The sequence below is a fragment of the Lutra lutra genome, chromosome 2 (assembly GCF_902655055.1).
Source record: "Lutra lutra chromosome 2, mLutLut1.2, whole genome shotgun sequence".
In the NCBI taxonomy this organism is placed as follows: domain Eukaryota; kingdom Metazoa; phylum Chordata; class Mammalia; order Carnivora; family Mustelidae; genus Lutra; species Lutra lutra.
In genome coordinates this window covers 162,346,312-162,373,856 of record NC_062279.1, presented here as the reverse complement: position 1 = coordinate 162,373,856, position 27,545 = coordinate 162,346,312, and the positions used below count along the sequence as shown (strand labels likewise).

At 37.4% G+C, this 27,545-nt stretch overlaps 1 protein-coding gene across 4 annotated transcripts in view; it reads right to left on the bottom strand.

Annotated features, from left to right (window-relative positions):
• RBPJ (recombination signal binding protein for immunoglobulin kappa J region) overlaps positions 1–27,545 on the bottom strand; it is a 108,393-nt gene that overhangs the window by 61,259 nt on the left and 19,589 nt on the right. The window contains exons 1-2 of one of the 4 annotated variants that reach the window (XM_047719053.1): positions 11,007–11,023; positions 9,583–9,765 (exon numbers count right to left, since the gene is read on the bottom strand). The exons of 2 other annotated variants lie outside the window; for them this stretch is intronic. In XM_047719053.1, coding sequence (XP_047575009.1) covers positions 9,583–9,599 — 17 coding nt within the window. In that variant the 5' untranslated portion in view covers positions 9,600–9,765; positions 11,007–11,023. Of the gene's footprint in view, positions 1–9,582; positions 9,766–11,006; positions 11,024–27,545 lie in introns of those variants that run through there. One more of the 4 variants, XM_047719051.1, reaches the window with a different exon arrangement.

Sequence of the window (27,545 nt, the reverse complement as noted above, 5' to 3'; positions counted from 1 at the left end):
CAGTATCAATCACCAGGAACTTGGGGTGGTGAAGCACTAATCCAGGAAGGAGCAAAAGCTCTGGGAGTTAAGGGGTAGCAATGAAGAAAACAGGGATAACACCTTTTATGGATGCAGGCTGACCTCTCACCATCAGGGTCATTCATGCTATGTATTTACTCAGTATTTTGCTGTGCTATGAATTTAAATTAGGCAAACTGCAAAGCTGTTGTTAGGGCTAATTTACTAACTGACTGTCCAGTCAACTGCCTGACATCCAATTGTCTAATGAGAAAATAAGAGGATATGTTTTTCTTCAAACTCCACTGTAACGACTTAATTCTTAACATTCCTTTCACCAACTTCCCTATCTGTTGTGCTCCCAAAAGACATGCAGTTTCTCTTCTCTACAGTTATAAGTATTATTGACCTCTTCTCATTCTTGCCTTCTGTCACAAGCAATTCACTGACTAATGTTACCAACTGTATTTCAAATTATCTTCATTTCCACTCCCTGATTCCATAAGGTTCGATGAAGCTCTCGTTACTACTTAATCCACAGCTTCCTAAACTAGCCTCATATATCAGAAGAGAAAAGTAGATAACAACAAATATATGCTCTCATTTACTTCTCATTAACAACAAGAGAGGCAGGCATTCTTTCAAACTTAGAAAGGAAAACTGAAGCTCAGAAAGTCAGAAGGTAGGACCTTCCCCAACTTCTAATTACATACCAACCATTCTAAGGTCAAGATAATGAGACCCACACTCTGGTCCTTAAACTGTTTATCTTCTTTGCCTTCCCCAAATAAGGACTTCTTTGCCCCCTAGTTCACTGAAGAATTAATGCCTATTTGCTTTTTCCATTCAACAAACAGCCTATCATATGAAAATTTATTTAATGTTTCAGAAAAATCACTTTTTAACCTGTAAACTATTTCCCAGCAAACCAAAACTGTTGAATCTCAAGGATGAGAGAATATGAAACAATGGCATAAGGTTAAATAAACCAGGAAAATCTGAAGTGTTAATAGCTCTAGGGATTAATGGAATACAGAACCTTTAAAGAATTATAACTAAATATCCCTGTAATGGGAAAAAAATGCCAACTTGTTTCCACAATAAATTAAACATGCACAGTGGATTTTTGTTCCAGGCCATAACTTTCATGCTGAATAATCTTTTTTTTTTTTTTTAATAGCAGAAGTGCACATCAGAGAAATATGGTCAAAGTTACAAGCTTGTATTATTCACATTAATGTTGACTCAAGAGTATACAGTATTAACATGAAGTTTTCAAATATAAGCCTAGAGACAGTGCGTGTTCACTAAACCAATAAACCAGAATAGCAAGTCATTTATTAAAAAAAGAGAAAAAAGGCAACAGAAAAAAAAATTATGGAATAGTAGGTCTTAAACTCTAATGTTTAGACTACTTTGAATTAAACAATAATTATGAACAAATCAATCTAAAATAAATTATTTTCTACATTGGAGAAAAAAATTATATATAGTCTCCCAAATAAACGGATATTAAATTTACAAGTTTTACAATGCAGAGATAAAGGAACTATTTTACCCAAGTCAAAAACCTATGATGATGACAACTTTCTCACCTTCATTAAACTACTTTTCCCATGGAAAGTGTCCTGATAAACATTACTGTTACTACTTGCTCAACAGTAGCAATACACAACTTCAAAAAAGTGATAAGTCCAAGTTTCTGACAGATTCTATAAGTGACATCAAGGTCTAAATGGAGGGACACCTGGGTGGCTCAGTCGTTAAGCATCTGTCTTCGGCTCAGGTCATGATCACAGGGTCTGGGATCAAGACCCACATCGGGCTCCCCGCTCAGCGGGAAGCCTGCTTCTCCCTCTCCCACTTCCCCCTGCTTGTGTTCCTTCTCTCGCTGTCTTCTCTCTGTCTCTGGCAAATAAATACAATCTTTGAAGAAAAAAAAAAAAAAGACCTAAATGGAGCTACAAACAATAAAACAATACACCTGAAAAGAAGTCCTCAGAAGTCCGTGTTCCTTCATGTAGTTTTGATGAGTCTAAAACTAACTGAAAGGAAAACTTACACATACCAGGTATATGTCTTCAGCAATTTCACCCAAGCAGTTTTGCACTGTAATATCAATAATCAAACACTAATATAATACCTATTATATATGTCAATATAATGATGCAATTAATACATTTAACAGCCTGGGCTTTTAAAAAACCATGGTGGTTCCTAGGTATGAAGGAAAGTTTAAGACTGAAGTTAGAGTTAGAGCCTTAATTCTAAGTATAAATTTGAACTTCAGAATGAGAACCAAAATTAAAGGGGAGTCATTTAAATTGATTTTTTATTTTTTTCCCTGGTTATCCCTCAGTGCCTTGGTTTGGTTCTAGTATTCAAGAATTAATCATACTAGTCTGGTCATTATACTCAACAAATCTTTTAATCTGAAAGAGGAACACTACTTGTCCTGGGGTCAGCCCTCTTGACTTTTGGACAACTTGCTAGGACCTGTATTTTATATTATTTTCATAACATCCTCATTTCTCACTTGATCTGCCCAGTTTTCGGACTTGAAAGCACTGTTCACATATTATTTTAAGTAAGAGGAACGGAGAACAAATGTTCTTGTTTTTTCAGGCTGCATGTAATGAGGGAGGGAGGAGCTTGTAGGGTAGAAGGGAAGAAAGGAGAGAGAACACCGGAATGCAAGACAGCAGTAAAAAAGAAAAGGATTGCTTGAGGAAGTGCCAGAGCCACCAAGTTAAAGAGAAATAAAAGCGATGGAGTGTCTAGTGGCCATAAAAGGGCAACTGTCCACCTCCTAACAAACTAAATCTGGTCAATCCCAAATATGGAAATGTTTTAGTTCAAATACAGAGCTTTTCTTCTGTGTGATACAAGCACAGATCACAATCATTCTTTCCCTATTTAAAAAAAAAATCTCACACTTGGAGATCTACCATTGTGAGTAAAATCTGTTGAATTATTGTATAAACTATTTCCAACTTTTGTTCCCCTGAAGTCAAGGTCTTTGCAACAAAAAAACAACTCTAGCCCCTTCACAGTTTTTCTAGAGTTTCAGTCTCCACATATATAAAATACAAATGTTAATTTTAACAAACTGGAGAGGTGCAGGTGGCATTTTGTAAGTCCAATACTCATTAAATGTTAGCTATTATCCACTCAAGACTTTCTCGCTTTTTTTTTTTTTTAAAGTAAGCTCCACATCGAAGCGTGGAGCCCAACGTGGGGCGCGAACTCACGACCCTGAGATCGAGACCTGCGCTGAGATAAAAAAATCAGGCATTTAACTGACTGAGACACCCAGGGTCCCAAAGATTTCCTTGGTCTTTAATAGGCAATTTAACTCATAAAAAAGTTCACTGATGACAAAACTGCAGAAGTTACAATCATTTCAAAATGTGATTACTTCCTGATATATCCACTCAGTCTCTCCATTGGTAAACTGCCACGGCAGGACAGACGCATGTCTTAATAACCTACGTTACCAAAAGTTCATTCATTTGACAAATATTTACTAAGTACCTGCTATGACCAGTTAGTGTCTTGGGGCAGAGGATATGGTAGTCAACAAAACAAAGTGTTTAACTGCCGAGGTAGGGAGGGTACGATTGAAAATTGGTTCCCAGCATCTGGAGCAATAGCTTTTACTTCAAAAGTGCCTTCAGTGGGTTTTACCTGTTTCAAGTCACTCCAGTTTGATAACATAGTAACTGTATCTTCCCCATCCCTGCCCCAGGTCACAAGTTCTCACTCACAGATTACTTTTTCCACAAGAATTTCAACCAAAACGGAGTTTTAATAAAGCTAAATTTCATGCATATTGATTAATCTAGCTGCTTAGCTGCCACCATCAGCACTTCTAGCACATTTTTAGTCACCTTTGTCCACCCACTGTTGTAATGAAACACAAAAGCACTCAACCAAAATTAAGTGCTTTGAAAATGCTCTTTGTCCTATCCAACCACCCCAAGAGTTCCCCCCCAGGATTCCTTATAATAAATAATCAAGGAATGGGGGGGGGGTACGCAGTTGTCCCTTCTGATCACTATTTTCTGAAGTAGTACATTTCCAGTCATCATTTTTAAAGACTATATGCTGACATGATAGTTGCTAAAGCAATGCCTGAAGACTTATGGGGGCAACGAAAGCTGTCACTAATGTATCTGCAGTTCACTCACTCTGAACTGTTAGAACCTGGCTACATCACAGATCAGTGCAACTACTCCTCATTTAAGCAACAGTTTTGGCATGTGTGCACACTTTCCGGCTCACCTACAGAATATTCTCCTCATAATCACCTACCAGTTCAATACTACAAGACAGGAACGCCTGGGTGGCTCAGTCTGTTAAGACTCTGACTCTTTATTTCAGCTCAGATCATGGCCCTGGGGTGGCAAAATCAAGCCACATGTCAGGCTCCGTGCTCAGTGCAGAGTCCTTAAGAGTCTCTCCTTCTTGGTGTGGTATACATACACAATGGAATACTATGCAGCCATCAACAGAAACGAAGTCTTGCCATTTGCAACAACATGGATGGAACTAAATAAAGGGTATTATGCTGAGTGAAATAAGTCAATTAGAGAAAGACAATTATATGATTTCTCTAATGTGAGGAATTTGAGAGGCAGGGAAGGGGGTTGCAGGGGGTAGGGAAGGAAAAAATGAAAAAAGATGGGATCAGGAGGGAGACAAAACCATAAGAGACTCTTAATCTCACAAAACAAACTTGAGGGTTGCTGTGGGGTGGAGAGCTAGGAATAGGGTTATGGACACTGGGGAGGGTATGTGCTACGGTGAGTGCTATGAAATGTGTAAGCCTGATGATTCACAGACCTGCACCCCTGGGGCAAATAATACATTATATGTTAATAATAATTTTTTAAAAACCCACCCAACTAAACTGCCCCCAAATTCTGAACACATGTGAATTAATAAACACTGACTGTTGTTTAAAAAAAAAAAGATTATCTCCTTCTCCTTCACCCCCTCCCCCAGCTCCTACATACACTCTCCTCCCCAAAACCTAAATTAAATAAATAAATCATTAAAAAAATATATTACAAGATAAACTGACCTCGTTGTGTTTTTGAAAAGGACGATATTCCTTGATTTTCATAACAATTACTGGTATAGCATATTCCACTCTTCAATTAGGTTCATGCTTGAGATGGGATTCTAAAGTATTATTTTAATAAGATATCCCAGATACCAGACAAATGCAAAAGAGCTTTGTTTTTCAAAGTAATGAAATATAAATTAGCTTGAGAAAGTGCCCAATGCTAATAATGCTACATTTACACAAAAGATTTTTAAAACTTTATTTTCAGAATCAAAAACATCTTTTTAAAATCTCTCGAGCAGCTCATCTTCATTCCCAGAGGGTTTTTAACTTGTTTTTAGTAACCAAAACTACACTGGAAGCATTTGTAATAATTAACATAGTAATTTGTGATATGTTCTTTCTTCTACTCCTAGGTGTGTGGTTGGAGTGCCATCTGTGGCCACTGATCTCCATTCTAGGCCAACTAAACTAGAACGTAGTTTAGTTTCTTTCTAAACTACACTTTAGGAAGAAAAATCTACCAAAACAACAACAACAACAACAACAAAAGTTGCTCTCATTCTCACACATGATGATAACTAAGCTAGAGGGACACAGTTCTGAAGAACAAATGCCACAAAGTAACAACATGATACCTTGTACTCTCAACAGGACAAGCAGCATGAGGTAACAAGTGGTGAGGTCGTAGTAACAGGGCTAAAATAATGTTGAAAAGCCAAGCAATGCTGTTGATAAGCGGAAGAAGAATTGGGAGAGTCTGGGAGAAGGCGACGTCAGGTTGGTGGGCGGGGGAGAGGCTTGGGGAAAACAAAGTAATAGAATACATGGGCTCTTGTTTTCTCCCTTCACCACCAGCAACATATGCCTTTACATACTGGTGCAAAGATAAGCAACCATCATCGGGGTACTTAATCCACTGGTTGGGGGGGTGGTTATTACTTTATCTTCTGTAATTTCAAAACATGATTTCTAAGTTTAGTACATCATACCCAATTTAGAGCAGGAACTATGTATGCTTGACTCAAATTCCAAGAACTTGCAGAGAAAGATGAATTGTGCTTATCATCTTTTGGCCTCCTATTCTGGCAAAGATTTCTTCCATTTTTCAACTCCCAAGTGTAGAATACTAATATACAAATTCCATTGCTATGAAACGATTTACCAGAAATCTTCATTCTCTTATTGTTTTCGAGGAGGACAAAACTGTGTTTTAGACACAATCCTAAAACATACATATGCTGATATTGTCCTACTTTGAAACTTTATTTATTTTAAAATATTCACTAGGAACTCTGTGATTATCTTCAACAAATCTGTAAAACAGATAATCTGCCTGTTATGAAGACACTGCGGTAGGCAAAGGCACTCATCATAAATAAACAAATAAATAAAAGGTCTAACATTTAACTACCCAAAATATTGTCACATATCTGATTTATGCTTAATCTTTTTGCAACATTAAACTTTTTACCTACCTTCTGATTAAAGAAACACCTATTACATGAAAAAGTCTTAAATATAAGGACTAGGAAAATGAATTGGGTGGGTTTTAGTATATATTATCAGATTTGGGGTTTCTTTTAATTGAATGGGTCACTTTCATCAATGTAAAGTAAGAGTAAATTCCTCCTTAACTAGGAAATATTCTAAATTTCTTACCTATGAGCTTTTATAAATATTTACCAGGGCAAGCTGGGGCACCAACAATACAATAAAAAACAAAAACAAGGTCTCACATCTAATTAAATATAGCTTACCGTCAGAGGTAAGACTACTGAGCTAATAATCCTGCTTTAGATATCTGAAGCCTTTTCTGACTGAGGTCAGTTTGGCAACCTCGATTTATAAGACTGATTTTCATCTAGTTTCTCAGCTCATCATTACCAGAACTTGGGTCTCTGCAGTTCAGTACATATACATGCTCCTGGAAATAAAGTTTTATAAAACCATACTGTGGGATATAATCATGACATCTGCTATTCTGTTCTTTTCTGCTTCACTTAATTAGGGGAGAAAGGCAACAACTTATTACACTGACTCCAGAATGGGCTGCTATGGAAGTCTGAAGACACAGATCTTTAGATGATAAACACCAGAATGTATGCCAAGGGGCAGTTTAGTACATCACTCTATTTGATAAAACAGACTTGATTAATGCCACCCAAAAGCTATTATTATGTTCTCCTATTCTCCTCTACTCCTTAGATACTCTCCAGTAATAACCTTCACTTCAAAGCAAGGGGATTGCAGGGTGATCCTTGAAGGTGATAAAGAGCATGGCGTACCAATACAAGCCACAAACTGGAACCTATCCTGGTCACTTCTTAGCAAGGCATAACAAGACAGAACTAACAGTACCTGTGAGGGACATCTGTGACTATGGTAGGCAACTACTAAAACAACCCAATCAACATACACATAAATGGGTATATATTTTGTTTATTTCTGCATTTTAAAAACTTGAAAGTATTTTTAAAATAATCTTTTCTACACTGAGTGCATGCTGATATTTTATTTTCTATTCTAGTATGTATTCCTAATGCTGGTCATAACCCACTGAATCGATTTCTTGACCCACTAATGAGTGGGTTGAAACCTGCAACTTGAAAAACATAGCTTTAGAGACACAAATCAACCCAGCAGGCTAAGAGGACAATAGATAAATTACAGGTCTCTATTGGCCACCTTTCACTGATGAGAAAAAGCCGAAAGAATTGAAAACATCAAATAGTGATTGTTTATTTAGCTCTAGGAAGATCATATGAGAATGTGTAAGACTAAAGAGAAGAAAAATATTTAATAGCACCCTCCTACACCCCTCCACCAAATAAACAAGTTCCTGATCTGATATGTAATAGTCATCACCACTGTTAGTCTAACACTGGCTTCCTGTGTGTATAATTTATTGAGATAGGCAGACATTTATATAGAGATACATACATATTTTATATACACACACATATAAAATGCATTAACATAAATCATATATGTGTATGTTTATGTTATTATATTTTTAATATACAAATTTAAACTTTTTTTCTAGATCATTTTTATACCCTGTTAAAACAATAAAGTTAAGTGTTAGATCTGAAACACAGGTCAGTTGGCCCCCAAGTCTAAGCTCTTAACCACTAAGCTATAAACCCTTCCTAGGAGTTCTCAACCCTAGCTGTGGATCAAGAATCCTGAGTGGAGTTAAAACAAAACAGATGCTCAAATGCTACCCCAAAAAAGGTATTTTGAGTAGAAGTAGCAAATATTATAGAGAATTACATTTCGTAAACAATGTATCGAATATCATCTCTAACCCATTATGTCAGAAAAGATCTTTTTTGGAGAGCAGACACTACTGTGTGCCATCAGACATAAAATACCTGGTTGAAGTGAATAACTACCTTGGTTTATAAACTGCCTACTTTACCTAGAAACTTGATTAGATCACTGTCATTACAGACTGGAATTTAACATAAAGCAGTTTTGTCTTAGGTTTAATAACTAAATTCCATTTAGAATTTAACTGCTGACGTATCAAAAGGATTTTAACATAAGATAGCCTAAGTGATAAAAATTACATACTGCACTAGTGTATGTCTGTTAAATTTATCCATGATTTAAACCATTACCTTCCCAACAAACTTTTCTTTACTATCCTAAAGATAAAAAATTCTGAACTTAATGTAACATTAATAAATTCCGCATTCTTCCTGGGTTCATTCACTTCCACCATCCGTAAGAAAACATTTAGTTGCAAGCACGCAGTATAAAATTAGGAGGTTTCCAAGATTTCAAATAATTAAAAACTGGTTTTGACTACATCAGTCAAATAAAATGTACGAACATAAAAACCTTAACAATTTTTGACAGCTAAGTGGGTAATATGAAACCTAGAATTACCACTATTAGCAACCACAAATAACAGGGGGACTACATATCACAAACACATAAATAATTAATTGCATACATACAATTAGTGAAGCAACAACAATCACTGTTAATAGGGAGCCGTGCATTTTTCTCTCAGGAAAAATTCTTTGGAAAAGACAAAAAGCACAAACTATAAATGGTCCATGTAAGAATTATTTTATTTGGTCGAATTAAGGCTCCAACTAAAGCATTCATCTATTTCCTATTCAGGCCATGAAATGACAGCACTGGAAAGAAACTAGTCTATGATGTAAACCACAAAGCTAATTACAGACCAATACATGAATAATACCTAAACTATTTGGTGAAAGAAATTACAGCCCATTACTATTAAAATCCAGGGAAAATATTTACCCCAGTGTTTTCTATAACTGTCTCTCAAAGAGGGGAGGAAGGGAAGGAGAAATCACTCATCAAGCTTGTGATATATGGGGTTTTTTTTTTAACAAAATAAAAAGTACTATTACCATAAATCTATAATCTAAATATTAAAATCTCTTAAAATATGTGATAACTAAATACAGAATCATGAGCGTTCATTCTATCCATGACCCTGGGGTCACTGGGAGATTTCTAAAGCATACCTTTTAATCCACGCCATGGTACTTCAAGAACATGTTAAGGTAAGTCACAGCTTGGAACACTTCGATGCACCTCAAAACACCTCAGCCAGTGTATCTGTATCATTCTCCTTTCCTTTTGAGATCATAATGGTTCCGAAGAACTACAATGCTTCCATGTGAATGATAGTCTCATAATTTCAATGACTTAAAAACAAAAACAAAAAAATAAGGACTTAAGTGTCGGTGTGTTAACTGCTGCCATGACTAAGAAAATCAAAGAGGCTGCTGCTGCTGCTCTGTCACCCTGTCGTTTTTCATGTGAACCCTCAGATGAACAAGGAGTACGTGCTTCGGAGTGGTCGGAGTGACAGTTTTTGCTTTATGGAGATCCATCAAACCCCCACAAATCCCTTGCCCCAACAGATTCTTCAGTTCTTCTGAAGAAACAAAAATAACCGAAAAGACAGGTCTGAACACTTGGTAGGTGCCTATCGTATTCTGTGTTGGATGAGAGCTGGAAATCACCCACACCCCTGCACAAAAGGGAACTCATTAATAAAATAGCAGGGGGTCCTGCCCAACCTGATGTTAATTATGGAATCATTTTAATTCTACTGAAGTCATTAAACCGAAATTCCATGGAGCTCCGGTTTTTAAAGCTTACTTTTTTTTTTTTAAGATTTTATTTATTTATTCGACACAGAGATCACAAGTAGGCAGAGAGGCAGGCAGAGAGAGAGGAGGAAGTAGGATCCCCGCTGAGCAGAGAGCCCGACATGGGGCTTGATCCCAGGACCCTGGGAACATGACCTGAGCCAAAGGCAGAGGCTTTAACCTACTGAGCCACCCAGGAGCCCCTAAGCTTACTTTTATTAAGAGTATGCACGTATCAATGGACAATAGATGGCTAACAATCAAGTCGTACTGCGGTTCTGTGACTGCCTTGGCAGACTGTCTGTCCCCCTTTCCTCCTCACTCCAACCCACCTTTGTTATATAACAACATTTAAAACATTTGGTTATTGGGGTGCCTGGGTGGCTCAGTGGGTTAAGCCACTGCCTTCGGCTCAGGTCATGATCTCAGGGTCTTGGGATCGAGTCCCACATTGGGCTCTCTGCTCAGCAGGGAGCCTATTTCCCTCTCTCTCTCTCTGCCTGCCTCTCCGTCTACTAGTGATCTCTCTCTGTCAAATAAATAAATAAAAATCTTTAAAATAAAAACAAAACAAAACAAAACAAAAAAAACATTTGGTTATTAAAATGATAGAATAAAAGTTTGTATGTCACATTTTAAATCTAAGAATTCACTCTCCTTCTGCCTCAAGCTTGGCACTCTATAATAGTTACCAGAAGGAATAACTGAAGCTACACAAAGTAAAACTAAATTACCAATACTGTATTGCTATCGATTACCATACAAATTTGTCATAAAGCAATTAAAATTACCTTAGGATGACCGATGAGGAAATTTTTAATATAAGCAAGCCACAAAAAGGGCTTCCAAAGGGGAAAAAAAAAGTTACTGGTAGAGGTCTGTTAAACTCTGGGCCTGTGGAACAGCCTGTGTCACGTTAACAGACAAGAAATGGAAAATGACCAATCTCCCAGCTAGAGCTAAAAGGTATGTTTTAAGGAGAAAGTAGAACCATTTCCTGCTTGAAAAAGTAGATTCAACTGATGAAAACCTTTCATAGTCTGATGTCAGAAAATTACGTATTCTTGAGATTTAGATTTATTGCAGGTTGTGGGGAAAGCAGATTACAAAATGTAGGCCACTCTTCAGAAACCTAATAATAGTGGCAGGATCGCATATAGAAAGAACTCTACTAGAACAGGCAGGAAGAAACTAATGAAGAACAGAATCAAGAGACCTACCAGAGGAGAAGAGTAAATGAAACAAGATGAGATTGGGAGGGAGGCAAACCATAAGTGACTCTTAATCTCACAAAACAAACTGAGGGTTGATGGGGGGAGGGGGGTTGGGAGAGGGGGGGTGGGGTTATGGATATTGGGGAGGGTATGTGCTATGGTGAGTGCTGTGAAGTGTGTAAACCTGGCGATTCGCAGACCTGTACCCCTGGGGATAAAAATATATGTTTATAAAAAATAAAAAAAAATTAAAAAAAAAGAGACCTACCAGGTCCAGTGAAATCATTATAGCCACAGCGATCTTTTTAAACTGATAGTTACCCCCAGACCCTTCCCACTTCAGCTTGAAGCCTTTCACAGGGTCTGTATGCATAACAACTACCTGGAAGGGCACTGTCATTTCTTCCTACATTCTGCTCCTCCAAATAAATGTGTCCTCCACCCAACTATCAGGTTAATGTTCTCAATTACAGCTCTTCTCCCTTGCACATAAAAATTAATGTCAACTATTGGGAAATAAAGCAAGTTATAATAAATACGCTAGATAACAAAGAGAAAAGACTAGATCTGGAGCACTCGCTCATTACACCATTTAATTTTCATAACTTCATTTTATAGAAGAGAAAATGAACTCTGTGGTCAAGTGACTGATCCAAGAAAGATTGCAGTAAAAGAACTAGAACTTAAATCTAGATCTTCCAGACAGAGTATCAGCACTTTTGTACTACAGTATTATTGTAGAATACTGCTGGGGAAAGCGATGGTACTGAGGCTAACACTTATTGACACTATGCCATGAACTGTGCCTAGTGCTTCATGTTATTTCATCCTGATCTACCACTCCTAAGACTGACAGGGTGTTTGCCTCCTTTTACATGGAGGAGATCGAGGCTCAGAGAGATTTAAGTAATCTGCTATGCTAATCTATCTTCCAGGAAGAAATCACATCCAACAGTAGTTTGTTTTTCAACCTGGCCTATAGAACAATAATTTAATTTTACAGAGCATTTCACTCAAAACCTAGTCAATGTGTGTAAATGAATTTGTAAACAAACTGCATACACATTTAGTAAAGCCACTAAGAATTAGGATCACATCTTATCACTAAAGTCCAGAAACTCCATTTGATTCCTACAAATGACATCTAGCATTTTCATGAAGTTATATACTTGAAGATCTTTTAAAGATAACTTGAAAATCACAGCAGATATCAATATAAATTTTAGGTGATCAAACAAAAATGAACATGAAAAGTATTCTCCTTAAGAGGGTACACTGCTGGGGCGCCTGGCTGGCTCAACTGGTAGAGCCTGTGACTCTTGATCTCAGAGTCATGAGTTCAAGCCCCACATTGTGTGTGAAGCCTACTCCAAAAAAAGAGAAAAAAAAAAAGGTCTACGGCCACATTTTTCCAACTGGGCCCTGTCCCTTAAACGGCTACCAGTATAAGCCTCAAGGGAAGAGAAATTTATTAGCTGAGGGAGATGAGGTCATTCAGTCAGGTTATCACTAATTAAAAATACAAAATAAAACAGAACAACGACAACAACAAAAGCTGATGGACAGCTTCCTTCAGTGCTTCAAAACATTATTAAACTAAAAGAGAAACAAAAAGCACTGAAAGAAATCCCCCAAATTAAGAACAGGAAACTCCTAAGCAACTTCAAATTTGAATGGAAACCATGCCTGGAAACCATGTATCCACACTGCATGCCACTATTTGGTAACAAGTTAGATGACTCAAAGTAACCATTTTTAAATTGCTGAAACAAAGTGTTATGGAATTATTACATTTAACAGTCAAACTGTTACGGTAAAAAACCTAAAGGGTCTTTTAAAAAATATCTTCATCAGTAATAGCACTAAGCCTTCTGCAGAACTCATTTTATTAATATGCCAAATAAGGGATTATAATAGGAATGCCCATTAGAAAATCTGATGCCCAACCACATACCTTTTAATTTCAAAATTAATGTGTATTAAAGTCTATGCATCTGTCTCCAAAACATTTCACTTCTTATAAAAGAGACAAATACATTTCCATGCAAATTATTACAGACTCCTTCACTATGCTATGTCCAATAGGGCAGCTGCTGTCTATCGTTCTAAGTTATCTAACTTCCAGAGACCTGGAACACACTAGGCACCAATGATCTAAGTATGTAAAAATGTTATACACCCCATTTTGGATACATGACTGACAACTAAAAAAAGAAAGTTCATGATATGCACTAAAACTAACAGGCACACAAGTATTTGAGTGAATGAAAAAAAAGTATTTAGGAATGGTTTATACATGCTACAATGACAATATTAAGAACAGATTTTGAAGGAAGATGGTTTAACACAGAACACCATTTGTGACGAATGAATTTTGTTTTGTTTGTAACTACTGAATATTTACCATATAACATTTCTGAAGGTAGATCAGCACTACTGCTAAAGCATAAACTTTAGAAAATTAGAAATAAGATACCACTAACTTGAAATTTTTATGCTCTATAAACAGCCTCACATAGTAATCTGAAATGACAATAATGAATGCATTCAACATTACTTACTAAGGAAGGACTAGGAAGTTCTTTCGGACAACCTAAGAACAGTGAGATTATGGCATATCCATACAATGGAAATTATAGTCAATGATATTGAAATCTGGAATGTAGCAATATGCTAATTATATATGGTTACTCAACCATACTTAGTTATTTTCCCACATTAGGTATGTCTGTATATATTTATATATTTAACAAACATAGAATATTGCAAATATATTTATAAATATCTAAGTTCCATGAGATCAGGAACCATTTCAGACATACCTTCAGCACTTACCACAGTGCCTTGAGAGAGGTGTCTTTGCACAGGTGACTATTTAAAGCTTGGTGGTTAGAAAAAAGGGCTCTGAATAAAAGACTGCCTGGTTTTGAACTGAATCCCAGATTCACAACTTAGCTATGCAATTTCAGGCAAGTTAATAATCACTAGGCACCTTAGTTTCTCCTTTTGAAAAACTGGGATAAAAATAACATTCATGTAATGGAAGAAAACAATGAGTTAATACATGTAAAGGCTTTAGAACAGTACCTGGCACATAGTGGTACACCAATGAATGGGAGATGGGGTGGAGAAAGAGAGGCAGTGCGTTCCCAAATACCCAAGTAAATGAATGGATACTGTCTTTAAAATATAGACAGAAATGCTAGAAGCATATACAGATATTAAAAAGTTTTTCAAACTTTGCTTACCATAACCAAAAGTAGATTTTTCGGTAACAATCTGATACACACTCCAATAGATATACTGTATCTTATTCTGTCATAAATTTATTTAAATGCTAGTTATAACCCACTAAATTGATTTCATGATAACTAGCAGGTCACTTTCTAAGCTATGGACTCCTAAGTTCTCCTTTATTTTTGTCCTTCAGCTTCATGTTTCTAAACACAGGGCAAGAATATTTACCTATTAAACCAAGAATCTAAGGTCAGAAAACATTCCAAAAAAGTCTTTGTCACATATTTTTTGTTTTATTCTTCCTAAATTCTACTCTTTACTCTTAAGCCACCAGAAATTTTAACAGAAAAACTTTAAGAGATTAAAAGCGGGTACAGAAATGCGCCAGCTTTAACACATACCTAGGTAGACTTACTCTTGAGAAAATTAAATTTGGGCAAGAGAAGAACACTAAATTAAGAAAGGTATGAAAGAACACGGGTTACTGGTTTTGGTATTTAAGTGGAGAACTACATTCCCACAGGGTCTTTTCCTGATCCAGGTTCTGGTCTCCTCCTACCCATACAAAGACAACATATGTTCTAGTCTACACTGGATCTTAACACAGTTCTCAGAACACACCACAGTGTTTCAGGTCTCTGGACCTCTGCACATACTATTTCTCCTCACCTCCCCCCCACACTGCTAAACTGCAGGAGCAGTGCATGAAATAGACTTTAACATCACATGATAATAGAAGAATAAAGGAAAGAAAAAAAAACGAAATAGGTGAGACTAGAAGTGAAAAAATTTTTAAATATTTTCAGAACTTACAATGTAAGATATGTGAGCCAAGTTGGTATTTTTACATAAATTCTCATATATTATCTATAAAAAAAATGTTTAAAAATACTGCATACTGAATTGATGAAATATAGTCTTTTAAATTAGGTAACATAATTTACGTGATGTGTTCTATGGACGCTTGAATTTTAAACAAGTTTTGTCAACCAAATACTTGGAAACAGTCTTGTTACATAATGACAGAAAATTAACCACCACTATTGTCAAAAGTATGAAAATCACATATTCCAGGGACTTCAACTCTAGATTCTGGCAATGCTAAAAAAGATTATAAATGCTAAAGCTAAACCTAATGATTTTGAGTAATTTTCAAAGAATCTTCCTAAGAATAATGAACTATTCTGATTTCCATCCTGATAGTAAGACCAGGATTCCTTTTCCAATTAGGGACAAGGGGACATCAGAACCTATAACTAAGGCTAAACTCAGGATCAACATGGCTCAATAACTAGACACTTGTGATCTAGCAATTATGAAAGATGGACTATTCAGCTAATTTTACTTTTGAGGAAGCCCCAATTGGGAAAACTCTTCTGAAAATGTATATCCTAATCTTCAGTAACACTGACAAAAACTCCTATAAAAGCAGCTGATAGGCTGCTGCCACTCTTAAAGTAGCAAACACCCAAGGTTCAACCACAATATGCCTCCATATTTTTGGAGAATTCTAGATGGCACAGTATACACAGGTATTATTTAAACATAAATACACACACACATGCGTACACACACATAACTACTCTTTTGTAAATAGATTGGTGTTAGCAAGTTATTACCTGTCCATGAGACCAAAGGTAGGAAGGCGGGGAAAGTGGAGAGAGGGACATGAAAAACCAGTAGTTCAAAAGTGCTGAGTAATACTACTCAGCCATCGAAAGAGAGAGAGAAAGAGAGAAAGAAAAAAAGAAAAAGAAATCTTGCCATTTGCTCCCATACGGAACTAGAGGGTGCTATGCTTTAAGTGAAGTAAGTCAATCAAAGAAAAACAATTATCGGTATCATCTCACTGGTATGTGGAATTTAAGAAACAAAACAAAGGATCATAGGGGAAGAGAGGAAAAAATAAAACAAGATGAAACCAGAGAGGGAGACAAACAGTAAAAGACTCAAGCACAGGAAACAAACTGAGGGTTGCTGGAGGGGTTGGGGTGGAAGGATGGAGTAACTGGGTGATGGACATTAAGGAGGGCACGTGATGTAATGAGCAATGGGTGTGATATAAGACTGATGAATCACTGACCCCTGTCTCTGAAACCAATAATACATTATATGTTAATTAACTGACCTTAAATTAAAAAAAAAAAAGTACTGAGTAAAGGATTTCAGGGAAGGAAAGGTAGTAGTGGTGAAATAAATCAGCTCATAAACACTACTACACATTTATGCAAAACAAGCAAATTAATAGAAGCTTCTTTATAGTCCAAAACTAAGAACTGCTAAAGAGACTGAATCAAATTTATCTCTACTTTCTTTGTACTTTTTAGGAGAGTTTCTATTATTTCTCCTCCAGCTTAGTTGCTTAGGTCTCTTTTTGTTTAAAATAAAATGTAAATTTTGGTGACTTAAAAGAGTTTGTCATCATGAGTGATACAAGAACGTGCTGATCAAATTTTGGACTTGGGAGTCAGGAATCACAGGTTAGAAACTTAGTGAGCATGTAACTTCTCACCAGTCACAATCTCTCTGTGGCTAATACCAGCACAAAACTGCAGTAACAATGCTTATATGTGAAATCATCAAAAATACTGTCCACCTAAGGATGCATAAACATTTACTAACTTTGGAAGCACAATTTGGTAATCAGTTACAATGTCTGCTAATGCCACAATTCTAGAATCAAAATAAAACACTTTCCTAGGAATGTTGCAATTAAAATGTTCAAGAAGTACTTATGATTTGTTTAAAAAAAATTTCACACTTAATGTTTATTCCAATTATGTGGGTGATGATCCAGTCTGTGGCTCTAACTCATGTCTTCAAGCATTCTCCCCCTTCCAGACAAATTCATTAGCTTAACAAATATCTGAACAACTACAATGTGGAAGACCTTTTGTAAGCACTAAGGACATTTCAGTGCACAGATCAGACCAAAATCTTTGGCAGAGTTAACACAGTAATTAAGAATTTCATATGGTGGTAAAAGCTATGAAGAGAAATGGAGAAGAAAAAAGGACATGGAAGACAGGAGATGGGGTGCAATTTTTGAAATGCCCTCACTGAGGTAATATTTGAGCCAAGATACGCAGGAAGGGATGAAAGGAAGATTCCATACAAAGGAAATAAACAGCAAATCCAAGGATCCTGAAGCAGGAGAACAGCGTGGCTAGAACACAGAAACTGTAGGAGGATACTAAATGAGATGTTACAGGGAGGGGAGGTGCACGCACATGTTCTTGGGGACACCACTGAGCATAAAGGCCTTTAGCTTTTTATTCTAAATTTTGACTTGAGCAAGACCAACATCTGAGCCAAGAAAGCTTAGCGGGAGTCTAGCTGGTGAGCAGAGAAAGATGGTAAGGCAGAAAGGAAGAAGCAGCAGAGATCAATTAGGCAGCCACTGTGACTATGGAGGTAGAGAGGACAGAGCCTTATACCACAGTGAAAGCAGTGGACATGTCACATGTGATGAAAACTATGGGCATATTTTAAAGACAAAATGATGACATCTCACACTGGATGGTGGAGTTGGAGGGGGAAAAGGAAGAGACAACAGTGACTCCAAGGTTTCTTCCAGGCTCAGCAACCCAAAGGATGGAGTTACTTACAGAGATGGAGAAGGCTTCAGATTTAAGGAGGAGGTTTCAGTAATTTGGTTTGGACATAATAAACTGGATATGCTCAAATATTCTAACAGAGTTTACTGCAGTTTATCAGATCTTTCTGCCAAGGCTAGTGAGATGTGATCAGCCAAGTTAGTCTATTTAGTTCTTTCCTGCCATTGGATATTTAAAAAAAAAAAAAAACTGAGGAGGTGAAAGTTTTATTTATTAAACATGCGTTCTGATCATCTTAGTATTTTAATTACACATCCTGTATCATCTGTACTTGTCAGTATTAAATAAAACATAATGTGATAAGAATATTTAAGAAAATTTCTAATTACAGGGATGCCTGGGTGGCTCAGTGGGTTAACCCTCTGCCTTCGGCTCAGGTCATGATCTCAGGGTCCTGGGATCAAGCCCCGCATCGGGCTCTCTGCTCAGCAGAAAGCCTGCTTCCCCCACCACTCTCTCTCTGCCTACCTCTCCGCTTACTTGTGATTTCTGTCAAATAAATAAATAAATCTTAAAATAAAAAAAGAAAGAAAATCTCTAATTACAGAAACTAATTTAAGAGAGATAATCCATATTCAAACACTGTAGAGGTAAAACAAAGCAATTTCAGGTAAGAACAGCAAATTATTATCTGATGCTCTCTACCCACTAAAATACCTCTCAGTCTCAAACCAGTAGATTAGAAAAAATAAACTTAACAGACAACATTCACAGATTGCTTCCCATATGCTAAGCATCTCACTTAAATTACCAACTACCTTCTATTAGCTTATCTTTTACAATGAGGCTGAAAGAAATTAAGAAATCTAAAAAGCTATCTCATAACTTTAGCTATCCTAGAAAGAACTAGTTTAAGTCTCCAGAGACTCCTTTTAATATGCTGTTTTAATTTTCCATTACCATCTTCATCTATATTTTGTATTCTCTGCGTGCTTTTCAATTTTCCAGTGCCAAATGTTATCAAAGTTGGATATGCAGCAGTATGTGTAGGTATATCTTTTAGTAAGAAAGAAACATCAAGGGGCGACTGGGTGGCTCAGTCGGTTAAGTGTCTGCCTCCGGCTCATGATCTCAGGGTCCTGGGATGGAGCCCCACATCAGGCTACCTGCTCAGTGGCGAGTCTACTTCTCCCTCTGACCATCCCCCCTCTCATACTCTCTCTCTCTCACTCTCTTTCAAGTAAACAGATCTTTAAAAAAAGAAAAGAAAGGAACATCATGGAAAAGCATGTATTAGTGAGTTCCAAAACAACACATTTTCCTGAAATGGAATTGTGTTGAACTGTATTAACAGAAGTCACAATTCAGAAGATGGTCCCAAAATTACAACTCTGCCAGAGAGTAATGGACTGCAGAGAATAAGGAAAGTGAGTATGTATTTTCAAGAGAGTAATGAATAAAAAGAGAAAGGACTCTTCCCCTTGTATACTTATTCTCACTTCCTTGTTCTCATTGTAAGTTCAATTAGAAAATCATTTCGACAAAGGAATCAAGATACTGAAGACAGGTAATACCTTCTGGAGGCAACTCATTCAATCCTAGTTTATAAAACCTGTATCACTTAGGTTAGTTCATCAGGTGCAGGGCTATCTTATTTCATTCACCTAATAATTCAAATTTTTTTCAAAAACTGATTCCTCAGTCAACCAGACTAGAACATTTATTACAACACCTTCTGTTTGGGGCACTTTAAAGTGTACAAAATTGGGGCACCTGGGTGCGCAGTCGGTTGGGCATCTGCCTTCAGCTCAGGTCATGATCCCAGCATCCTGGTATCAAGCTCCACATCAGGATCCTTGCTCAGCGGGGAGCCTGCTTCTCCCTCTCCCACTCCCCCTGCTTGTGTTCCCTCTCTCGCTCTATCTCTGTCAAATAAATAAATAAAATCCTTAAAAAAAAATAAAGTGTACAAAATTGTGTACAATTGCTTAAGCCTCAAAATATTCCAATCATTATATTAAAAACCCTGGGTCTTCCAAATCCTGTTTATGCTATACCTTTGACCATTATGGTATCTACCCACTGGTAGGATAAGCATTTTAGGTCTTATTTCCAATAGTCATGATATGTATGAGTTGTACAAAGTAAGATCGTTTGTACTCATCTTTGTGGCAACAAACACCATTTCCTAACAGTGGACCTATACAAGAGTACAGTGGTTTGTACAGTTTTATCAAACTCAATTTTATTGTAATCACACTCTAGTAACAAAACAAAAAAAGGCCTACCCCCCTCCATTAAAACCCCCAACAAAAGGGCACCTAGGTGGCTCAGTCATTACATGTCTGCCTTCAGCTCATGACCCCAGGGTCCTGGGATCGAGCCCTGCCATTGGGCTCCCTGCTTGTCTGGTAGTCTGCTTTCCACCTCCCAACCCCCCTGCTCATGTTCCTGCTCTCTCTCTCTCGCTGTCAAATAAATAAATAAAATCTTTAAAAAAAAAAAAAAATCAAAAACAACCCGTGTCCACTGGCAAATGGATGGATTTTTTAAAAACTGTATGTATATATACAACGGAATACGAAATGGAATACTATTCTGCCTTAAAAAGAAATTCTGACACACGCTATATAAAATGGATGAAACTTGAAGACATTATGCTAAGTGACATAAGCCTGTCACAGGACAACAAATATTCCACAACTCGACTTATTATGAGGTACCTAAAGTCAAATTCATAGAGACAGAAAAGCAGAATTGTGGCTTCCAATTTACTTATCGAGGCTCAGGGTAGGGAGAAATGGAGACTCATTGTTTAATGGGTTCAGAGCTTCAAATTAGGAATATGGAAGAAGTTCTGGAGATGGGATGGATCATAGGTAATTGTTATACAACAATGTGAATGTACTTAGTAACACTGAACCGTACAATTAAAGATGGCTAAAATTTAATATTTCAAGTGATGTATATTTTACCGCAATAAAAAAAGTGAACACACCTTATAGAACTCTATCAGTGGACAGTAACTTATTTTATTCATATGTTGTTGTTTTTTTTCTAAAGATTTTATTTATTTGACAGAGAGAGAGATCAGAAGTAGGCAGAGAGGCAGTCAGAGAGAGAGGGAAGCAGACTCCCGGCTGAGCAGAGAGCCCAATGCAGGGCTCAATCCCAGGACCTTGAGACCATGATCTGAGCTGAAGGCAGAGACTTAACCCACTGAGCCACCCAGGTGCCCCTCATGGTTGTTTTTTTTTTTTTTTAAGATTTTCTTTATTTATTTGACAGACAGAGATCACAAGTAGGCAGAGAGGCAGGCAGAGAGAGAGGAGGAAGCAGGCTCCCCGCTGAGCAGAGAGCCTGATGTGGGGCTTGATTCCAGGACCCTGAGATCATGACTTGAGCCAAAGGCAGAGGCTTAACCCACTGAGCCACCCCGGTGCCCCATATCTTATTCCTTATGTTTTGTTTTGTTTTTAAGATTTTATTTATTTATTTGACAGAGAGATCACAAGTAGGCAGAGAGGCAGGCAGAGAGAGGAGGAAGCAGGCTCCCCAGCGAGCAGAGAGCCCGATGCAGGGCTCAATCCCAGGACTCGGAGATCATGACTTGAGCCAGAGGCAGAGGCTTTAATCCACTGAGCCACCCAGGTGCCCCTATTCCTTATGTTTTAATAAAAATTTCCCTTACATTTTTCCCAAACCTATTTCTCATTCTATTTATTATCTTCACAAAAAGCACACCTGTGCACTCAAAGAGCCATAACATTCAATCTTTTACCTTCTCATCTTAAGCCACCAAGACTTACAAACTGATTTTAAATCTGTATACCTTTAAATCTGTATACCTGTATAGCTTAAATCTGATACCTTTCTCTCATTTCTAATGCCAAGGCCTTCATTAGAGCAGATGATCATTTTAACAGCCTCATAGCCAATCTCCCTATCCTCAAAAACCTAGGCTTCACAGCTACTGCTCTTGAAATACAGCTCACATGTAAAATCATCGGGGGTGGTGGGGGGAGGAGTGGTGCCTGGGTGGCTCAGCTGGTTAAGCTCAAGTCATGATCTCATCCCAGGGCAGGCTCCATACTCTACAGGGCATCTGCTTGGGATCCTCTCCCTCTTCCCAACTCATGCTCACCTGCATGTGCACACAAGGGTATGGTCTCTCTTTTTCTAAACTATATCAATCTTTAAAAAAGAAAAAAAAACCTTTTGAAAGGCTTCCAGTGTCTATTCAAGTTTAAACTTCTGAACAACACATTAAAAAGCACTTCTGTTATTTGGTCCAACCTACCTTTCTAGACGCATCTTCCACAAGCCCCTTATTTCCTATATGCTACATCAGATTCTTTACTCCCTCTTTCCTCACAATATCTACTAGGCCCTCCTGCCTCTTTGCTTTTACTCATGCTTCCTCATCTGTACAGAATCCCCTTGGTTTCCATTCCTATTGAAATCTATTCATCAACTCTCACATACTGCCATATATATAGCATATATATGTATATATATGTGTGTGTGTGTGTGTGTGTGTGTGTGTGTAAGTAATAGAAACTTTTGGAGAACAACTTGGCAGCATCTATCAAAACTATAAATGAATATATCCCTGCAATTCCACTTCTAAGTACGTCCTACAAAAATATTCATGCAAATGTGGCACACAAAGATATTTACTACACTGTTGTTCCTAAAGAAGAAACATATCTAGTTGTACACCAAATGGGAACTGGCTCAAGAAACTGTTACATATGGGACGCCTGGGTGGCTCAGTCGGTTAAGCATCTGCCTTCGGATCAGGTGGTGATCCCGGGGTCCTGGGATTGAGTCCCACATCAGGCTTCTGGGTCAGCAGGGAGCTACTTCTCCCTCTGCCTTCTGCTCCCCCTGCTTGTGTGCTCCCTCTCTCTTCCTCTCTCTCTCTTTCTCACTCTCGCTCTATCTCTGGTAAATAAATAAAATCTTCAAAAATAAAATAAATAGTTATATTATGAACAGAGAATAATACACTGATTTAAGAAAAGAGCAAACTAATCCTAAATATATGCCAAGAAAGAACTCGAGTTACCATTAAATTTTTTTTTTTAAGATTTTATTTATTTATTTGACAGAGAGAAATCACAAGCAGGCAGAGAGGCAGGCAGAGAGAGAGGAGGAAGCAGGCTCCCCGCTGAGCAGAAAGCCCGATGCGGGGCTTGAACCCAGGACCTGGGATCATGACCTGAGCCGAAGGCAGCGGCTTAACCCACTGAGCCACCCAGGCGCCCCGCGAGTTACCATTAAATTTTAAAAATAAACATAACATATAAAACATGAACACAATATGAGCCCATCTTCCCTGAAGAAAACCCAAACTATATGTATGTACTGTAAACATGTAAGTACACAGAAAATTGTTTGGAAGAATATACCCCAAGTTTTTTACAGTGGTTACCTCTGGGGAAGGGACTTTTAAACTACTTAATAATGCTAGAAGAGGGGCGCCTGGGTGGCTTAGTGGGTTGGGCCTCTGCCTTCGGCTCAGGTCATGATCTCGGGGTCCTGGGATCGAGCCCCGTATCGGGTTCCTTGCTCAGTGAGGAACCTGCTTCTCTCTCTGCTTCTGCCTGCCTCTCTGCCTGCTTGTGATCTCTGTGTCTCTCTCTCTGTCTCTCTGTCAAATAAATAAATAAAATCTTAAAAATAATAATAATAATAATGATAGAAGAATATATTCTTGTTTTAACTGTGTAACATGTCAGTAGGTCACAAACAAGCAGGAAGAGCCTACACAGACAGATGAGAACAGACTCACTCCTGATCTATTTGGCCTGATCTAGTTCCTACTCTATTTAGCCAATGATATGGAACTTAATGGAATGGCAGTGGCTATATAGAGCAAAAGCACATGAAGCCTATCTTGGCACAGACTTACCTTGGCACTCACAGCTGTGAGTCACACACTCGGGTGCAGTTCTAGCAGAAAACTGCCATATTCTCACTAGGCCACTACTCTGGCTTACCTTTCAACTGACTTTGTTTTCTTCCATTTAAAGGAATGTTTACAAACACTGGCACTCGTAGCTTGTGAATAAACTCATCAGTTTCCAACAAGAACCACATCTTGAATGGGAGGGGTGGAGGACAGAGTCAGTATTTAGGTATTCCTGAACAAAATCTCCTGCATCCAGATTTCCAGAACTCGTCTTCCTCCAGCAATATTTAAAAAGTTTAAAAATAAGAAGAGGAAGAGAAAAAATCCTTGAAGTATTGCCGAAACCCTTAGTGTGAATGAATCATTTCTTCTCCCATACTGCAAGGCTCCTCGTGAAATGTCTCTTATTTAGAGAACCCACTGTGTTCTCTTTACATTATAGTTATGAGCACTAACAGATTACCTACTGAAGGCATAAACTACTGAGGACTAAACTTTCTTAACTGATCTTTTATAAACCTTAAGGTGTTCAAAATTCTTTTTTTTTTTTTTTAAAGATTTTATTTATTTATTTGACAGACAGAGATCATGAGTAGGCAGAGAAAAAGGGGGGGAAGCAGGCTCCGATACGGGGCTCGATCCCAGGACCCTGGAATCATGACCTGAGTAGAAGGCAGAGGCTTTAACCCATCGAGCCACCCAGGCGCCCCAAGGTCTTGCCTGTAGCAGGTTTTCAAGAAACGACTCTTGAATTCCATTTGTTGAAAATATTCCAGTATATGATACTAGATAGTTCACAGGGTATTTTTAACTTCAGAAATAAAAATGTCAATAGGCAACATCAATTAAAAAAAACTCAATAATAAGTTTTAAATGGAGTTCCATTTCAATTTATTTGGCAAAATGAAAGCTTTGAGTTGGAAGAGAATATAATTCTCAAAAACCACAACATGTCATGGACAAAAGTATGAAGTATAAAACTTTCCATGGCATTTAAAATAGAAAAAAGTCCATTTCTATTGTAATCTAAGGAAAAAAACCGGTTTGTGTCCTCTTGACATATAAGAGCCTAAATATCATCACAGCTTCTGCATATTCTGATTACTTGATCAGTTTCCTATATAAATCTTTGCCAAAAAGTGAAAATACAAATCTCATTTACCACATTTTATGTATGCTTTCCTTGTGACTACATTTGGTGGTAAAAACACAATCCTGTCTTCTCATATTTTATATTAAATAAAATTGATAGATGTAAAAATTATTGAAATTGTTAAAACTTGCTGAAAATATTCCTTGGTAGTGGTATATGTTAATGTCATGCTCTGAAGAACATTATGAATTACAAGAGCTAACATTTATTAAACTTCGTGTGTAAAAAAGATTGTCTAGTATTATCTCATTTACTTACTACCAACTCTGTGGGTAGGTATAATAATTCCATTTTATAAATACAGAAATTAAGGCCTAAAGAAGTCAAGTTAACTTGTAGAAAGGAACATACAAATAAATGGCAGAGCCAGCAAAGCCTGGTCTGATTCCAAAACCAATACTCACCTGCCAGTCATCTTACACAATTTTATAAATCCAACTAAAACAAAAAATAAACTCTGCTCTACAATGTAGGTTTCTCTGCCGTGAATTACTTCTTAGGTGACTAGAAATAGGCGAATGAGGCTGGTGTGAAAGGAAGTCATGTTGGCATATAACACAATTTTTCAAAGCATGTTAATGTTTTGAGGCAACTGGAACAAGCTCTTTCACAATTATAGATAAAACCTTAGCAACAAATGAATATTTTAAGGAAAAAAACCTGAAAATCTACAAAAGCACTTTTCTTTCTTATAGTAGTGGTTGATTTAATGGCTTCAGGAATCGTTCCTCTTTCAGCTAAGTTCTAAACATTTGGCAAAGCTGCCTGTGCAGATGAGGAAGCTGCCAAAAAAAAAAAAAAAAAAAAAATCCCCCTATATTCCAACAATGTCTTAATGAAGAAAGCTACATATCTCAGATTAGATTTTTTTCTTTTAATAAAAATAGGCTCTTACAGGCAGTGTTCTTACAGAACCTACAACTAGGAGGAGGCTGGAGCTCAAGGTTTAAGACTCCAAAAATCGATGGTAATACAAGGTACACAAAAGCTACTTTTGTTTTTTATTAGAATTGCTATTGGTTTGGGTTAGTATTCAAGAGAAGAGTTCCATGGATTTTCAGTAGTCTGCCCCCATCCCGTATGCCCTAATATAAGCTTTATTACTTTCATGGAAGGATTTTGCAGGATTCAAGGTTTTTCAAGATATATATGGCACCGTGGCAGAAGCTCCTGCATGCATGAGACAAAACAATTCCTATGAACCTTCTGCATATATGGACTTAATAAAATGCCATGGATTAGGGGGGTTTTTTGTTTGTTTAGTTTTATTTTTTAAATACTGTCAGGTAAACTCCAATCCTACAGACAAAACAATGAAATGTGTATTAAAACTGCTACCATTAGGATGAAAATGCGGAAGTAGATATTAATGTTACTTTGATTTTAAAACAATTTAAATGACTTTTTGTTGATCTTTAAACAAAGATCAACAATATCATAAACAATAACTTATTGTGATCCCAGACAAAGCAGACACGCAAGAAACACACACACACACACACACACCCCACACACACCCCAAAGAGGCTCTTAGCATACTTCCCTTCTTAACTAGAGAAGCAGACACTGCAAAGGGACTGTACTGAGTAATCTACTGCATAAACTAAGGCAGTAAGTTCTACCCAACATACATATAATTCCAAATATAAAAACATACTATCATAAGGGAAAGCTCATAGCAAAAGACAAGACATAGTTTTGTATAGAAAACAGGGCATCTAACGATATTTTGATAGACACAGATGCCTTGAATTAATTCTCAAAATATAAAGCATTCTCAAAAAAAAAAAAATTTGTTTCAAGTGATGCTTAGAGACCTAAGTATGTGGTTAAATGCGTTCTGGTACCAATTCCAACATGGGGAGGGGGTTTCCTACCCAACAAGCAATTTTCTGGACACAAGCAGGATGTCCTCAGTTCAGCTCAATTCTGACACTAACCAGAGACAATTTCCCCAGGTAAACAGTTCTGTCCTAAAAGAGTGTCCACCACCCCCATTTCAGATGGTAGTTGCAAGTCAAGGTTTTACCTGTGCTTCTGACAGACCAACTAGACTGGAGGCTCCAATGACCTTCTTCTTGGGTTTAAATGATTTGCAAGTGCAGCTCACAGAACTGAGGGAAACATTTTACTTACTAGATTTCCTGTTTATTATAAAAGGATATAACTAAGGAACCGCCCAAAAGAAGAGATGCAGAGGGCAAGGTATGGGGAAGAGGCAAAGAGCTTCCATGCCCTCTCCAGGCACAACA